The sequence below is a fragment of the Colossoma macropomum genome, unplaced genomic scaffold, assembly GCF_904425465.1.
Source record: "Colossoma macropomum unplaced genomic scaffold, Colossoma_macropomum, whole genome shotgun sequence".
NCBI lineage: Eukaryota > Metazoa > Chordata > Actinopteri > Characiformes > Serrasalmidae > Colossoma > Colossoma macropomum.
In genome coordinates, this window is record NW_023494810.1 from 9,832,937 (window position 1) to 9,851,879 (window position 18,943).

General features: G+C 37.4%; 1 protein-coding gene across 1 annotated transcript; it reads right to left on the bottom strand.

Annotated features, from left to right (window-relative positions):
• Positions 1 to 3,302: 3,302 nt before the first annotated feature.
• LOC118799537 (protein SSUH2 homolog) lies at positions 3,303 to 16,981 on the bottom strand. Its single transcript, XM_036559485.1, has 12 exons — positions 16,814 to 16,981; positions 16,228 to 16,314; positions 14,907 to 14,976; positions 12,583 to 12,712; positions 11,957 to 12,017; positions 11,741 to 11,862; positions 11,122 to 11,184; positions 10,848 to 10,930; positions 10,176 to 10,268; positions 9,457 to 9,562; positions 9,191 to 9,298; positions 3,303 to 7,010 (listed from the first exon to the last, which is right to left on the bottom strand). The coding sequence occupies exons 1-12, from the start codon at positions 16,833 to 16,835 to the stop codon at positions 6,870 to 6,872; spliced, it is 1,086 nt and encodes a 361-aa protein (XP_036415378.1). The 5' UTR covers positions 16,836 to 16,981; the 3' UTR covers positions 3,303 to 6,869.
• Positions 16,982 to 18,943: the final 1,962 nt, after the last annotated feature.

The following is an 18,943-nucleotide window of genomic DNA, read 5'->3' on the forward strand; positions in this document are numbered from 1 at the left end:
TTGTTTATCAGGCAGCACATAACTTCTATGTGTCACCTGTGTTATGTGCTTTAATGGATGGGTAATTGAAATTTTGTCAAAGTAATGCCAGAAATGATTTATTATAATTTATTACTGATTTTAAATAGCTGCACAAGGTCACTTGGACACCAGTGGGTCCGCAAATTAACAAAATCCTCAGTTTTAACCACTAGTGACTGTGACACCACATTCAGATAACACCAGTGACATGTAGTGACACCAGTGACTAATGATAATGTCATTAATGATAAAAACACTTGAAAACTAGTAAATATGGACATTTGATCTTTATCAACATTGAAGACTTCCAGTGCTTATTTTGTCATTTTGCTACCCTGGCTAAGTGTGGCTAAGGCCAGACAGTGCAGGAGAGAGGCTGAGGCTGTACAGGCAGCATACTGGTTCAGGTAAAGCTGGTTATTTGGCAAAAAAACAACAGACATACCCTCCTCAGTCATCTATGTTTATTTAAAAACAAATACCGTTTTGTTGTGAAACATGTTCTCTGCTGCCTATTAAGTAACATAGTAGGTGAATTCATCTTTTTGCTCACAGGAAAACATATAATATTCGACGTCCAGCATACTGGACATGTGGACTTATGCGCATGAAATGTAAGAGATTTTGAAACATTAACTTGTTTATAATCATCAACATAACAAGACAAAAAGCAAGCACTGCACTTTTTCCATTTACTGTGTGTACAATTACATGAAAAACTTTCTGAATTCTTGGAACCACCTGGACTTCTGCATTAAAAGCTCCTAAAATGTTAAATATTCATCACTGGTGTTATGGACTTGTTACAATAAGGTGTTCTTTTTTGATGAAATGTTGTCTGTATTAAGAGTATCTTACATGAAATGTTAGAATAATCCATTTTTGCCCTGATTTTTATCTCAGTAGTTCCATGCTCATTCTACAACATCTTAATCACTTTTTTAAAATAGTATATGGAGGTACATTAAAGTATATAAAAGCATCTGTATTTTGTGGTTTTTGATTTAATTTTTGATTATTCACATCCAAGAGCTAAGGAAGACTGAGAAAAGGTGGAGGAAATCCCAGCTTGACTTAGATCTTCACTCCTACTAATCTCTCCTTTCCAAGTTCTCACTCGAAGTTACTGCTGCAAAGCCATCTGAGAAGCCTCAGTCAGCAAGATCAGCCAAACTGTCATCTGTCCTGATTCTTCTTGACCTCTCAGCAGCTTTTGACACAGTCAACCACACAGTCCTTCTGGATGTCCTCACCGACCTTGGAATCACTGGCTCTGCGTGGAAGTGGTTCGAGTCCTATCTGGACGGTCACTCTTATCAGGTAACATGGGGTCCACATCCTCTCCATGCAGGCTGTCCACTGGTGTCCCACAAGGCTTAGTGCTGGGTCCTTTTCTCTTATCTTGGTGATGTAATATCCTCTCATGGCTTCTCTTGTTACTGTTATGCTGATGACACTCAACTAATGCTTTCTTTCTCACCCTCTGACACACAGGTTTCAAGTTGCACCTCGGCATGTCTGACTGACATCTCTACATGGATGGCAGCTCACCACCTGAAGCTCAATCCTAGCAAGACTGAGCTGCCATTTATCCCTGCAACTTCAGGTCCTCATCATGCTCTTGCCATCTCATTCGAGAACTCTCTGATTGTTCCGTCTGTAGAGGCAAGAAGTCTTGGTGTGATTCTGGATGGCCAGTTATCGTTCTCTGACTCACATCGCGAACCTAACTCAGTCATGCAGATTTCTCCTGTACAACATCTGGAGGATCCGACCCTTTCTCACTCGAGAGGCCACCCAGTTGCTAGTTCAGCCTCTTGTCATCTCAAGGCTTGACTACTGCAACTCGCTCTTGGCTGGTTTTCCTATGCAGGCCATCAAGCCTCTGCAACTCATCCAGAATGCAGCAGCACGGCTCGTCTTCAATCTCCCTAAGTTCAGCCACGTCACCCCACTGCTGCGCTCCCTTCACTGGCTTCCTGTAGCTGCACGCATCAGATTTAAAACCCTGATGCTTGCCTACAAAGCCAAAAACAGACTAGCCCCTACCTACTTGATGGCAATGGTCAAAACTCGAACTGTATCTCGAGCCCTTCAGCTTCGAGTACAGCTCAGCTTGAGCTGCCATCCTTCAAGGCGCATGGAAGACAAGCATCAAGGCTTTTCTCCGTACTGGCGCCCAGGTGGTGGAACAAACTCCCACTGGCTGTCTGAACAGCAGAGTCTCTCGCTGCCTTCAAACACAGACTGAAGACACATCTCTTTATACAGCACTTAAATGAGCACTGAGTTAAGTATTAATTGTAATGTATTGTACTGCACTTATTAAAATGTATTGTATTGTATTGCACTGGGCTGTGTTTAACTCTGTTCCTTTTTCTCTGGGTATCAATAGGGACTTTGTTTCTAGCAGTATCTGAGCTCAGGACCAGCTTTCTCTCTAACCTATTGGTAACTAGCAAAGATACTTTCTCTAGATTAACAAAGCACTTTTTGTAAGTCGCTCTGGATAAGAGCGTCTGCTAAATGCTGTTGTAAATGCAAATGAATTTCTTCAATAAACACAGTCATGCTAAATTTAAATGTAAAATAAATACATGTATGACAAAAAGAATGCCCCATTAAGGGGTAACACCAGTGATAAATTGACAAACATTTTGCATTGTACATTAAAATATTTTAACACATGGTTGGAATTAAGCTCTCCATTTTGCACATATGATAATAGGAGGTATGGATATTAGGTGGATATATATTAAGGTTGTTTGGTTTTGGTATTAAAGACATTTTTGAGAATATACTTACCTGGATTCCCAGTTCAAATGGAGAATGACCCAAATAGATTTATCAAATACAGCCAAAAATACTGTCTAATACTGTTTGGATACCTTTTGAAATGAATTTGTTACAGTATCTTAATTTTAAGCATTAGCAAATGAACCTTTAACATGACAATAGCAAGTGTTGTGGGTATTGATGAACTGTGAAAATGCGGTTATGATTTGATTTCTTTTTTATTTGAAATGCATTTTGTGTCTTACTGCATATGTACATGGTTAATGCAAAGTCAGTACCATTCATACAGTTCTTGTGTGCTTAGATATACACGTAACCGTGGTTAAAGCTACATACAATTGAAAAAAAAAATTCATATATATGACAAATGATCAATATATATCTTAATACATTGCAAAAATATATCTAATAAACACTTTTGGATTATATTTATTCCTGTATGGGAACACAGCTTTTAATTCAAAAATGCATATGGACACCAAGAGTGGCAGAAAACAAGATCGTTTATTTAAAGATAACATGTTAATCCTGAGTTGTCCTCGTGAGCAACAGCTGACAAAACAGAGAAATCAGACCTTTCTTTTTAACTGCTCTGGGGTGAGGACACCTCCCCAACTACCTCACCTATCCTCACATGCAATTTCTGACTTCACTGAGTTCTAGCATAGTTGTAACACTTCTTTCTTTTTCAATCACCTTCTTTCTTTCAGCTCTAGGCCTTCTGCGACACCTCATTTGTCTTCTAAAAACGCGATGTCACCCTACAACAGCTATTCCAGTTTTATTCGTCCATTTACAGCTACATTAAAAAAACATAATCACGTACTTGTTTGAAGATGAGGCTATGCGCCTGATTACACCAGTTCACATATTTCACATTTCCATTTTTTATTGGTCAAAAGATTACAAAAGAGGTCAGAATATACTGATCGTACCTAATTGCGGCTGAATAAGAGTGTAAACATATATGCATAATAAATCAGAAGGACGCAAATTAAAATATGATCAAACTAAGCCTCTCACATCTGATATCTTAACTGTGTATGCTAGTCTGCAGCACTAAGGACATAAACAATGCCCAAGTGTCTCTTGTTGAAGCATCATAGATACATTTTTATGTTCAAATGGGACTGAACAGTGTTTCTCAGCCCTGGTTGTAAGACAGCGATACAACTTGTAGCACTCCAGCATATTCCAAAGCTCCAACCTACCCTTCAGGGTGACACAGAGAGGACTTGCACATACACAGAGATAGGGCAAAAGAACTTTCACCTTAGATTATAGTGCGATTAACTACAAAATCCAGCATTAATATGTTAAATTACCATTTTTCAACCATGTTCATAAGTCCTAAAGAAAACCTTCCATAAGAGGGTCTGCTTTGCACTCTTTAGAAAGCTAGTCCATGTTCTTTAGTGGTGGTTAACCACAAAAAACAGCTTAGACCAGCAGGGCTGTCACATCTAAGCTGGTTTATGTTGGTTTACCCTGCTAGAAAAAAACAGCACATGATGTATTTTGGAAGCTGTTCTGCTTATCACCACCAAAACCAGCATGTTTTGGATTCTGGTACACTTGCCTAAGGTGTGTTTTTCAATAGGGTATGCTGGACTAGAGGTAGTCTGGTGCTGGTCATCCAGCATGGTAGTGCTAGCTCACCAGCACACCAGCATCTAAAACACAACACATGCTGGTCTATGTTTCTTTTGCTAGCACAGAAGGCCATAAGCTACCGGGTTAGCATGGTGGTTTATGTAAAATCCCTAATAGTGTACTCTATTATAACCCTTCCCACAAGATATATACCCCGGTAAGGGTATTAATAGAGAGCAAGTACCTCCTTTGCTGCAGTAACAGCCTCTACTCTTCTGGGAAGGCTTTAGAAGGAAAGAAGAAGGAAAATACTTCAATGTAAGTTTAACTTCAATGTTATTTTGAACCACTGGTATATTCATCGTTCAATGTTCATATTGTTTTTAAAATGATTTCTAAAAAAGTTAAAAAATAAAAAAATAAAAATGATAATTTGATAATACAACGCTGACCTCTCTATGTCTCCACAGGTTTATATATAAAGTATACTGAGACAGTGGTTTAGTACAAGCAAAGAGAGCCCTCATATCTTTTAGTTATGACAAGAATATATAATACAGGTCGCTGTTAGTAGCTACGCCATGCAATGTAATATATACTTGTGTTACATTATATTGTTTAGAGAGCAAGTACCTCCTTTGCTGCAGTAACAGCCTCTACTCTTCTGGGAAGGCTTTACACTATGTGTTGGAACATTTGCTGTGAGGATTTGATTGCATTCAGCCACAACAGCATTAGTGAGACCAAATACTGATTCAGTTCTGGACACTCCAGCTCATCGCATAGTTACTGGATGGAGCTCCATCACTCCAGGGAACACAGCTCCACTGCTCCAGAGCCCAGTACTGGGGGGCTTTATACCGCTCAAGCCCATGCTTGGCATTGGGCATTTAATCTTAATCTCACATGGAGCTGCTCCCGAGCTTCACATTCTTCATCAGTGCTTTTCTATGAGGACTGTACAAGCAGTGTGCCAGCAACGGGTGCACCCTAGACTAGCTGAATTAACTAAGAAGGGCTGTCTGGATACTTTTGGGCAGCATAATCAACTGTAACATGCTGGCAATCGATCTTGACCAGCACAAGCCAGCACTAACAACATTTAAAATTTCCTTGTTTAGATTCACACATTAGGCCTACATATTCTTCAGGGGACCTACCACACCCCACTCAGGCATTCGACTGGCCTACACGACCAACATGAAATATGATAGTCCTTCTGTGTTTTCAAGTATCTACAAAAGCAGGCCACTGCTGTTCCGCTGTACAGAATTTTTCATTTCCTCTGTGGAAACGAGGGCTTAGGCCTACTGCTACAGAAGGGTAGACAATCTGCAAAGGGTTACACTATGCTGCTCAGACATAGCCAACTACGTTTGAGATAGATTAACTTTATTACTATAACGTTTGTTATGTTTGGATGGAACTATATTGATTATCAACGCTGCAGTGCTTTGAAAGGAAGAGACCACTGAAAAGGAAACGAACGTGCTGCTAATTTCATTCGTGGATTTGTTTGCTAGTTATTAATCCCTCATGCTGGCTCTTTTGAATGCTTTAAAATGAAAGGCAGAAAGAACATATCTGAGAGATCTGAACATATCTGATAGGTCATATCCCATAGACTTCTTAGTGGTTTTAAAAAGTTCTACATGCCACCGCTGTCATTAAGTTTTGCATCTCCTAGTTGGTAACACTGAAGAAGAAGGAAAATACTTCAATGTAAGTTTAACTTCAATGTTATTTTGAACCACTGGTATATTCATCGTTCAATGTTCATATTGTTTTTAAAATGATTTCTAAAAAAGTTAAAAAATAAAAAAATAAAAATGATAATTTGATAATACAACGCTGACCTCTCTATGTCTCCACAGGTTTATATATAAAGTATACTGAGACAGTGGTTTAGTACAAGCAAAGAGAGCCCTCATATCTTTTAGTTATGACAAGAATATATAATACAGGTCGCTGTTAGTAGCTACGCCATGCAATGTAATATATACTTGTGTTACATTATATTGTTTAGTAGATTAACTTTCTAAGCTGAGTTAGTACCTTAATAATGCATAGCACAATCACAATTATGGAACACAATAATTACATTACATATCATGCACAGAATTCTTGTTTATACAGTGAAAAATGTAACCTGTTTTTATAATTACATGATTCAAAAGTGTACTTCAGTTCCACATGAATAACATATATGATATCAGCACAGTTATTATCAAAAGTAAGTAAAGTAAAAGAGAAACCTGGTGCTGATGTAATATATTTCCTCTATGTAGAAATTACACATTTGAGTCAAGTACATTTAATACAGTGGAAGTAAATTTGTTTTTTTTAACATGAACGGTCGATTTAAGAGTTTACCTGTTGTAATTATGTCATGAAGATACTACTAATATAGGCTTATGCATGAAGTTAATTGTCCTAACCAGGGCATATGGCTTCACATTTTAGAGTATAGTGCAGCAACATGTAGCTGGATAGTCGTCTGCTTTAACTTTTGACTCATTACCGAAAACATAGTAAACATAGGATTTTCCCTGCCACTCGTAGGTCACCTTGGTGATGGGAATCAGTTCCACACATTGTTGCTGGAACACAGAGAGATTCTGAATTAGTTCTCATTTTGAAAATCAAGGAATCTTATATTATATCTATATCTATATGTCTATCTATTTATCTATCTATCTATCTATATATATACATATATATATGTGTGTGTGTGTGTGCATATATATACGAATAAAGCCTCGTACCAACAAAATGAGAACTTCACAGGAGAAGAAAAAAACTCAATGGAAAAAAGTCAATGGAACCAGATATTTTTCCAAGTCATTTTAGATCATTTCTTTTAATCAATTCATCATAATAATTCATCCTAATTAAATTTACACACAGTGTAAAGGGCAACAGGTATTTTCAAATTATGTCAGAAACTAAAAAACGACAAAAATGGAGATATGAGGCTTTGTTCTGACAGCAGTAATATAAAATGTATGTTATACCAACTTTATACAGTGCTGTGCAAAAACCAGAATCTACACTTTCCACTCTCCACTTTAAATTTCCAGTCAAAAGAGCCATCGACTACAAGATATTCATTTTCATATTTCTGAGGAGATTCTATATAAAATAAAAGATATCCACTTGCGTAAGGAAGGCCAAAAGGTAAAGAAACACAAAGCCCTGTTTTAATTCTTTTTTTAACTTACTCTTGCCCACTTTGACTCACCACGCTGATGTATGTCACTCCTACGTTACAGAAGCGTCCACACACAGCCAAAGTGGACGCGACAGTGTCTGTGTTTACTTGCAAAGATTTTTGCCAATCCAATGTACTGAATTCATTCTGATTATAGATTAAGACTGAGGTGTTTCTATGCTCATTCTACTCAACAATCTGAGGGAAAATCTCTGGTTTCATGCGCACTACAAGTAATCACGCTCATGCATAGAGTACCGCTTAGTGTAGATGCTACCATGACTACCATCGCGTGAGTCCAGTCAGAGTGAGACGAGCAGCAGTGAGCAGCACTTGTGTTTTTAATTGCTCATTTAACAGACTCAGGAAAACGTACTTCACATGTCCTTATTAAAGAAGGCTGAGAGGAAGACGTTGTGTTCTGAGACACATAAGCTGGACGTCCGTCCCACCGCCGCCTTTTACAGATCAGAACATAAACTTCCGTCTCCTCTGCAGACCAGTTTCTGCTCTGCCATGCTGAACGTTACAAACTTTCACTATGACGTGACGCATAGAAGGTACTTAAACTTTTCAATTGGGAATGTAATCAGATACAGGCGTTTACTACTCTATTCCGACTGAGGTGTATACATAGATGTATTCTTTTCCCATTGAGCTATTATTCAGATTATTAACGGATTATCAGGCTGGATGTAAACATGGTTAGTGAGGAGCAGATTATTCAAACGAAATACACTCACTATCTGGGTAAGTGTGGCTGCTGAGGTTGACACTGGTGTTTACTCGATCCTTCACCCCTCTGGGGGTTTAACTAACACCTTTCACTTCAGCTAATAAAGTAGTGGAACAAGTGGACAAGGGCTTGTGAGATCCGGTGTTGAAATGGGGGGGGTGAAAGGATGAAAGGTCAGGAATTTCTGAAACTGGAGTTTAAAAAAGTCATTAAAAAATCCAGAAAAAATGGGACTGTGCAGGACCTGGTAGACACCAAAATTCTCCCCATCAGATAAACAGCACTTAAAGCTTTCATCTTTTAGAAATGGAAGAAAAACAAAAAAAAAAGCTGACAACTGACAAAAATGAAGAAAGTTGGCAAATCAGACAAAAGGAGCTGCTGGTGTTCTGAACAATGGACTGACCACCCCAGAGTCCAGACCTCAACATCACTAAATGTGTGTGAGATTATTTGGATCGTGAGAAGCAGAAAATGAAGCCAATTTGTGAACTTTAAAGGTTTGGAAATATATCCCTGCAGATTTTTTTTCGAACACTGAAAGCAAGTCTGGAGAGATGTACTAAGAATAGAAGCTATAATGATAGGGAAGAGTAGACATGCTAAGTACTGGAAAAAAATATATTATTTTTTGTTGTAGAGGTTTCTGTGTCATCTCCTGTGTCATTTTTGGTTAAATTTACGTTTTCTCCCTTTTTCCTGACACTAAAAAAATGACTTTACATTTTGACTGGAAAAAATATAAATGAAGGGTGGTCTCTGACTTTTGCACAGTACTGTCACAGGGCACAAATGAAACATCATAAACATGGCACATTCTATGGGGAACCTACCTGTTGTAGGATGCGAGCAGACTGAGAATATTTGCTCTGATGCTCCCTAATCATTCTTTCAGATGCCTGCACCACGTTTTGGTCTGGGAATCCAAGCAGTGGATATACCTTAAGCAATAACAATAATAATAATCAGAAGAATAATAATACTGTAATAATGGTGATGATAGCAGTCCACACAGAGGATAATAAAATGTGAGGGACACATTAATATTTACACAAATACAATCAACATGGAACATCAGTAGTAATTTGCATTCTCTTACCATGTACTTTGTATCTTTAAAGAGTTGCTTCCCACTGACATCATTCAGCTTCTCCGCCTTCAAACCACTCGCCTGCTCTGCCATAAAATCCTCAACATTGTTTTTCCTGGTATGAAAAGCATGTGCATCACAAACCTTTTCCTTCAGTGAACAAGGATGCATAGTGGCATTGATGTGAAGCACATTTTTATTAAGCACCAAAAGCTAATGGAGAGCTAATAGCGCCCCCTTGTGGAGGATCTTCAGTCTGCTGAGCATGTGTGAGTGAGTAAGTGAGTTGCAAGCCCAGTCCATAAGGTGCTTGACATCTAAAAATACAGGGGGTGAACAAAATAATGGAAACACAATATGAAGTACTCATACACACTGATGACTTCATTAAGCATGTCTATTATATAGGCACAGCTTTGAAAGGTTTACAGTGTCATCATCTATAGAAAGGGACCACCATAGTTCCCCCGCTGACCAGATATTATTTAGCTGGCGGACCATTCTCAACACAGCAGTGCCACTGACATGGTAGTGACATGTTAGTTTGTGTTATGTTGGTACAAGTGTATCAGGCACAGCAGCGTTGCTGGGGTAACTGATAAACTGGCCAATGAGAATCAACATTTCATGCGTTTTTATTTTGTTTTTTGTACACCTTTTGTACTCTACATTGCTTCTTTGATGCCAACAGTTCGTTTTAAAGTACTTTTAAAGTGTAAGTGAATTACCATTCCACAGTAAGTTTGATGTAGGATAGCAGCTGCCGCTTCCCTTTGCAGGTTGCACACTGTACCGTTCCTTGACCTGAACAATCATTACATCTGTATAGAGCAAAGAAAACAGTAAAGTATGACAAAGTATCACAGTAGATGACTTTCTGGTAGTGCATACAGATTCAGTGGAAAGATAAAGACTGATTTTTTCTAAATCAAAGTTTTATTAAATGCATTTTTCTAAAAACGAACACTTTTTACTGTTTTATTACCAATTAAAGATTGACCACACTCTTAAAATTAAAGGTGCTAAAGAGGGTTATCGTAGCATGAACTGATGATAGTGTTACATAAGTGCTGCATGCCACTACACTGCACAACACATGGGAGAACCTTTAATTGGCGCTGTAACTTTTTCCGTATTACATAAAACAGTTAATGCTGTATGCTGTAAAACACAAAGATTATGTCTGAAAACACCTGTCAAATACTTATGACAGATCTCTACAAACATTCAAAATATGATGTTACATAAAATTAATGGATTATAAACTAAGCTTGGGGGATGGGGACAAGGTTGTTCTCATTGTAAAATTACGTGGACCACTGTTTTATGATCTTGCAACATCGAAAATCAGTTATCTGTCTCTATATTCAGCTGTTAGGCACCCATGTGTGTAAACGTACTTTTTTTTTCCTGTCCCGTTGCACTCATTGCAGCTTTCCTCTCCAGACACTTTCCCAGAGCCACTGCATGTCTGGCACACTTTCTGCATTGACAAATTGAAAGCACTGCTTTCAAATAAAGCACTTTCAGAAGCAATTAGGAAGGCATTCAAGAGTCATCTCTCATTCATAGAGATGAAAACAATGCACTAAAAATGACTCTTCATAACATGGCACTCCATCTCTCTATACAAACTATACACGTTCTGAAAAGCAAGAAGTTTAAATTACTTACATTCCCTGAGCCAGTACATGCAGCGCAGGCACATTTCCCAGTGGCCGAGCACTTCTCACATGGCTAAAAAGAAAATTCACAGAATAAGTAGGGCTTAAGTATCGTTGATCTGCTTTTGCAGTGGTGTTTGGTTTGGATGCTGAAAAAACAGAATTTACTTCTTTCAAATGTGTACATCATCAATTACTATCAAAAGTTAGTAAACTGAAAAACAAAACTGTTGATGTTATGTGTTTTATTTGTGTGGAAATTATTTTAATTTAGCATTCAACACATTTCACTGCATTTACTGCACTACAAACTTGTACTACATATCGCTTATTTTGAAAGTTTGATTAGCTTGTCTTTAAATGTAAGGTCTTTGGGATCATAATGGGCATCTCGTTCACATTCTCCTTTTTTTGGATCTACACTTTGAATCTGATCTTCCTAAATTACCAGGGAACTTTATGCAATTCCATTGTAATTCTCAAAATAATGTATACATGCCTAAACCAACTAAAGTTTCTGAAGTTTGCTATGAGCTCAAAATATAATCTTAATGAAAAATGTATGCCATAAATGCGATGCAAGCAAAATGAATAATATTCCTCCTGTTGACTGTTAAACCGATGTATACCTTGACCGATGAGGTGTAGGGAACTTCAACTTCCTGAACAGAATCTTTAAACATTTCAGGGGTGTTAACAGGGATTTGCCACGGACCAGGAGGAGGCTGTGTGAAAGCATTCACTGGCTGACCTGTTGCCAAACACATTCACAGCATTGAGGGAAACCATGAAACCATGTAAGTGGTTGTAAAGAAACTTGCTGATAGCTGTGAAATTGTCATTACCATCATAAGGCTTAGTGGCCCATTCCGTTTTTCTGGACTCACTGTAGGTCTCCAGTCGATACTTCAGAGGAAAGAAATTTGTTAGTTGTTAGTTTCTTTTATGAAAAGAAGCTTTATGGAATTAATGTGGAAAGAAGCGTCTTCTATCATTACATGGCAAGAAAAAAGTACTTGTTGTACAGTCTACTTATTACTGTCAGACTATAAAAACTACACACGTTGCAGATTCATACTGGATTGAAATAACTCCACAATTATTACTGTCAGACTGTAAAAACTACACACACTGCAGATTCATACTGGATTAAAATCATTCCATAACTATTACTGTCAGACTGTAAAAACTACACATAAAGCAGATTCATACTGAATTAAAATCACTCCACAGTTATTATTGTCAGACTATAAAGCCCACATACACTACAGATCCATACTGGATTAAAATCACTCCACAATTATTACTAACTATAGTCTAACTATAAAAAGTCCATATTCATTCTGGATTAAAATTACAGATCCTGTTGCTGATCTCTTAAATTACAGCTCCTCCCCAGGTAAAACTAATCCAGCTCTAAAAGGGCCTTAGAGTTTTGTGTAGACAGTCGAGAGATCGTGTGGTGAATTACACGGTAGGTGTTGAACTGCTCCATGTTGGTAATCGTGCCATCTGTCGCTGGGCCAGATGACCAGCAACAGTTGCTGTCTACATGCTTGCGGAATGCCTCTTTGGCGGCTTCCTTAGTGAGAGCAGGAATACTGAAAAAACAAAACACAATGAGCTAAATTTCCTCATTTCTTCAAAGTGTCCATACCAGATCAGACTATTAATATCAACAAATAGAGATTCACAGCATCTTTCCCTGGAAGAAACATACACTGTTGTATCTTCCAATACTGCTTTCTTCATTTATTTATCCAAACATAAATAATAGACACATTACAGACACTACTGCATAACTATTTAAAGTAAATGAGGAGTACCCTTTTGTTATAGCACATACTTTGGATACAAAGTGTTTGTATACACATCCTTTACAGAGAAAACACTTCTGCACAACTCAAATAACTCAAATAAATACTTATTTTGCCCTGTAGAGGATGTGTTAACTTAGTTTCATTTAGAAAATCAACAAAACATGTAATTTGACAGGGAGGGTAAACTTTTTGCATACAACTGTAAACTAAAGTTAGACTTGCATTCAGTAGTTTCATTTACTGCATCACTACAATAACCACACTGACTTGAGCAGCTTTAAACTTCCACTTTTATTTAATGAAATCAGCAGCCTATACTCAGCTCAAATTCAGTGTTGAAACCAACTCTGAAATTCTTTCAGGAGCTATCAAACCCACACAATGGTTGTCTTGAAACCCAATACAGTGACACGCTGACATGAAAGCATTCCGATTAGATAACAATTCATAGATTCGGCCTTTGAATGGATTTACTGAAATCCTTTCACTGATAATCAGGCGTTTAAAGTTAAGGTCCTTCTTTAATCATTCACATTCACAGTTACTAGTTCCTGTTTTGGTGTTTCATTTTATTTCTTGGTTCAGCTCCTTTTATTTTAGCCCAAAAGGATTGAAACAGAGCAAAGAAGGGACCCAACATTCTTCCGTTCCTATGCTGCAGTTCATAAACAGGCTGCCTACATTTTAAAATTGCTTAATAGAAATAATTATTTTCTTATTTTAACCATGCACTTTATTTTAATTGAATGGAATTGCTTTAACATATACTATGATTGATAAATTACCTCGCAATGGTCCTCATTCACCAATATCTTCCTAAGTGTTTTCTTAAATTTGTTCTTGAGAAAGGTTCTAAGAGAAAGTCTACGTCAGATTCATGATGTGTTCATAAACCACAGAACTGTTCACATCTTTGTGCTCTTGAGTGTGTGTGGATTCTGTTCTTACCTAACAACAAATCTCAAATAAGAAAACACTGGTGAATGACACAACCTTTGTCAAAACTGAGTAAATGGGTTTTAAGAAGAAACTCCTTTTTAAGAACTGTTGATGAATGAGGCCCAATGTTTTTAAGTACTTCTATGAGTTTCTAGTTGAATATCTCAGTGATGTTGTTAGTTTATGGTTTGAATTCTGTCTCTTTATATTGTTTTCAAGCAGAATCTGCACTTCTGAAGCAAACCTTGTGGGTTTGATTATTTAGACTATCATTTTGAAACAGACATTAGGCTTTTTTTTACAATTAAAATGTATATTTATATTTACATTCATACATTCAATTTGTAATAACACTGACTTTAGCTTTTAATGCACTTTATCTATGTCGGTAGCATAAAATGACCTTACATGCTGTCATGGAAAAGCTTTTTTGATCATGAATAAAGAAAAAAAATAGATTCAAAAAGAACCAAGGATGTTTTTAAAACTGTTGTATAGTTAAAATCAGAATATTCTATGAAATCGTTCAAAATTAATATGAATTTTACATTACAGTCTATTGAATACTACTTGACACTTTTCCCATCATGTTGGTAGGCTTTTATTATCAGCTTGTTTGTTTGTAAAACTGAAATTGTTCTCGCTCTTTTCGTTCCATCAGTCAAGTTTTCTGCTGTCAGTAATAAATATGATGTAGTTATTTTGTGCAAAAGATGTGAAGTTTGGTTTGCATCAATATGCATGCTTACCTAATAAAGAGGACTGAAAACAAAAGTGTTAAAAGTGTACCTGTACAGTGCACTTTTTCTGGGTAACATTCAGAAATTCTTAATATTTGATTCATCTTCGCACTCTTCAGTATTTTATCGAAACTGCTTGAGCATATGCAGATTTTGACCTCATGGCCTTCACCGTTCACACAGTTTTGGAGGGGCTTGTACGTGTCTCTACAAGCCCATGTTTTCAGGAACACTGATTTACAAAACAGGTTGTTAAACAGAGATATGAAACTTAGGAATGAATGAAGAAAACTTACCTCCAATCTTGCGCAGGCTGTGAGTCAGGAGTTGGCATGGGCTGAACAGGTGGAGGAGGGATAAAGCCACCTAATTAAAATATGACAGCACTGTAAGAGAGCCTGATTTACAATAAACACCACCGAACAGTTTTGAATATGCATTTGTCTTAACTATAACTTAACTGTCTTAACTATAGTTTGCAATTTTACAGTCCATTGACTTAACAGCTCTTGTTTAAAGCAACAGAACATAAGAAATAATGTGACATAGAAGTAAAATCTATTTAATATATTATATTTAACATCATTGTATTATGTGTCAATATTATAAGTTCATATTTTTTTAAATAAATTATATTTAGTTTGCATTTACCCTTTTTTCTAAGCTATAAGCCCTTAGGCTGTACTTGAATGGTAATAGGTGGGTCACTAGAGCTGGTACTAATTACTGATGAATTTCAATATTAGGGTAGTTTCCAAATATATCACAATATCACAGTGTCAGATGACACTTCAAGTTGACTGAAAAACAGGTTGTTTTTCAGTGTTTGACATAATTTGAAGGTACCTGTTGCCCTTTACACTGTGTGTAAATTTCATGAAGAACAGACCAAAAGAAATGACCCAAAATGAATTGGAGAAAAAGATCTGGTTCCATTGAGTTGCATTGAAAATAAAGTATGTTTTTTCCTTCTCTTGTAAAGTTATCATTTCGGACATATGAGGTTTTGTTCCGACAGCAGCGTTATGTTTCTTGAGCGCTGCTACTTTATGCTTACTAACTAAACTTCCTATTTATTTAATTTTTAATGGATTTTAAACTGTTCCTAAGCACACGTTATACAATATACATTCCTGTTAACTGTCAGGCCCTGAAAAGAGTTGTAGGCAAATGTTTGGGTACCCCTGCTCAAATGACCTCTTTTATTGATTGATTTAGTGAAAACAAGTTAACTCTACAGTGAACACACTTCTGCACATTTTAACCCCCAGTTACTGTGCACATTTTAACCCCCAGTTACTGTTCATTTGCTGATTTTACCATATTGGGCGGAATACATAAAATGTGGCTTGTGCAAAAAATATGGCACATTTTATAATTTGTTTTTTTCCTAAAATATTTTAAACTCAGAATGTAAATTGATGAATAACTCTTGCTAAAACTGAAAACTAATATCACAAATAAACTGGTGTGGACTGTGTATCGCTCAGCCCTATTGATAATACAGCATTAATCTGTGCATAAAGAAAACAAAAGTGGATTCATAAGTCTGTTGCTGTGGCTTTAAATCTACATGCATGCAAAGATCATTTCACAATAGCGAATGCTTTTCCCTACCGCTCGCCCCTGGGGCAAGCCCCTCATATCCAGGAACAGGATTGTACATAACTGGGGCCTGCATGCCCATCACTGCAGGATACATAGCTGGGAGGCAAACACAGAAACATTCCAATCAGTTAAACAAGCATGAGCTTAACATGAGGCTATATATTACATTATACAAAAACAAACACTCTGAAATGAGAAGCAGACCTGTTTTTTTTTTCACTTTTTGTTGGTTTTTGTTTTTTTTAAAAAGAAAGGAAAAAAAAGAAACAGGCCAACATGCTTTAGGCTCCATGTGTACAGAAAACACACATAAGCCACTTTAAACCAGCACAATCCTGTAGTCTTTCTATTCCTCAATTTGTGAAGTATCTATAGTAAATGGCAGTTTCACTGCTTCAGCTGGTTCTCACAATCCTCTAGTCTTTCTATTCCTCTATTTGTGAAGTATCTATAGTAAATGGCAGTTTCACTGCTTCAGCTGGTCCTCACACAAACACCTCCGCTGAAATCGACACAATTAACTTAACGGAGGTTCTTGAAACGACAAAAGCTAAACGGAGTGAATCAGAAACGAAAGGAATGTAATGAAACCTACCGGGACCCGCTGGATAAGCCATTATAGGTGAAGAACGGGAGACTCTGGCTCGGTTTGACGGTCTGTTTGGGAGGAATGTGCCCCAAAGGCACTTGCAGAGAGAGCGGAGATTAGATTACTGAGGAGGGCTCCTCCCCGTCCACCGCCCCCTTCAGCTAACTGCTCACAGCCCTCAGACTCAACTAGAGACCGAGTTGTGTTTCAAATGGCGATTTTCTCCCAAACTCACGGTTTATCAAGCACATTTAAAACATATTTACCTCGCATTCAGACTAACAATACCTCATACTTTGATACGAGGAGAAAGTTCAGATGAAGGCGGTGTGGCTGTGTACGTTAAGCCATACCGTCCTTTTCTGGAATGTTCTTTGGTCCACACTGCTTAAAATGGCCTCTCGTCAAGAAAAAGAATCACTATAATGTCTGTCTGTCTCTCCATCCATCCATTCTGCTGAAAAGGGACCATTGGAACCATATTGAAAATTCATGCTTTTGCATTACAATGGGATTTGGTTTCATCTATCGATCTGTCTGTCTGTTTATCCATCCATCCAACTATCTATCCATCCTGCTGAAAAAAGACCATTGAAACCGTATTGAAACTTGATGCCTTTGCATTCCAAAGGGACTTTGCTTCATCTATCTGTCTGTCCGTCCGTCCATCCAACACAGCTTATTTTTAACAAAACAGTAGAATTTAAAATTCTGTAACATGTTATCATCGTGTCTGATTTAACACCCCCCACCCCAAACCCATTAAAAAAAAATAAATAAAAAAAAATAAAAAAACTGCTTTGTTCTTTCCAGTCGTGGATGGGATGTTCTTGCGGGAAAGTCTCAGCAGATGATTTCTGTGGAAAATGCTCTGAAAGCGGTAACGATTCATTTTTCTCTGAAGTGCCTTGCCACAGAGCCATCATGGGAAATGGATGCATTCTCATCAGAACTTAACTGAATGAGTCGAAAAAGAACTTTTAGGCAAATAACATTTAGACACAGCTGATTGGAGGTGACCTCAGGAAGCTGAACAGGCAGAAATAGGTTCACCATTGCTTAAATAATAACATCTAAGAGAAGCAACCTGTCAGAAGTTGGAGCTCATCAGTCTGAGCTTTTTTTGTGATTTGTAGAAACCTCATGTTTTTAGCAGCACCAGAAACGTTTTGACATTTCTAGCTCATTCTGTCTTTGTCTGCCATCTTCATGGATGTTCCTTCCTAAAGTCTGTTGACCAAAAAAGTTGTGTTGTTATCATGTCGTGACAACGTTTTGTCTCAGGGTTGAATAATGGCTGTCATTGTGTTGACTTTTAAAGATGAAACTACGTAACTTTTCCAGATTGCCATATTAAATGTAAATGCTGCCTCAACATTGAAAGCAAACATTGTCTCAACATTACTTTTCAACTCTGCTCTGACATCATATGCCAACATTGCCATAATGTTGTGAAAACGTTTTGTCTCGATGTTGATTGTCAGTTATAAGTATGTTGAATTTGAAAGATGAAACTATGTAACATTTCAACATTGTCACAAAATCAAATGTATACAGAAATCCAGAGAGGCTATGAGGCAGTTATAGTTTTCTGGATTGTTATCTTGAGATAACAAGATAATTAACTCATAATAACAAGTTAGCTATCTTGTTACCTCGAGATAATAAAAGTTGTTAGTGGAAAAAGTTTCCTGTGGTCTCACGAATCAACATTTGAAATTCTTTTTGCTTGTTATCAGTGCACAGTTCAAAAGCCAGTATTCATGATGGTATAGGGGTGCATTAGTGCACATTACATGGGTGACATCTGTGAAAGCACCATTAATGCTGAATGATATATACATGTTTTGGCAACATATGCTGCCATCCAGACAACGTCTTTTTCAAGGAAAGCACAAACCACATTCTGCTTGTATTACAACAGCGTGGGTCCATAGTAAAAGAGTCTGGGTGCTAAACTGGCCTGCCTGCAGTCCAGACCTGTCACCACTGAAAACATTTCGCGCATTATGAAATGAAAAATATAACAACGGAAACCCCAAACTGTTGAGCAGCTGAAATCCTGTATCAAGCAAGAATGAGGAAACATTTCACTTTCAGAACTGCAGCAGTGTCTCCTCAGTTCCCAAACGCTTA

Coding starts and splice junctions, on each gene's coding strand:
- LOC118799537 (XM_036559485.1), bottom strand. CDS start 16,835: ATGGCTTATCCAGCGGGTCCCG. Junction 16,315..16,813: donor GGCTTATCCAGCGGGTCCCG/GTAGGTTTCATT, acceptor TTTGCCTCCCAG/CTATGTATCCTGCAGTGATG. Junction 9,299..9,456: donor TTAAAGATACAAAGTACATG/GTAAGAGAATGC, acceptor TTATTGCTTAAG/GTATATCCACTGCTTGGATT.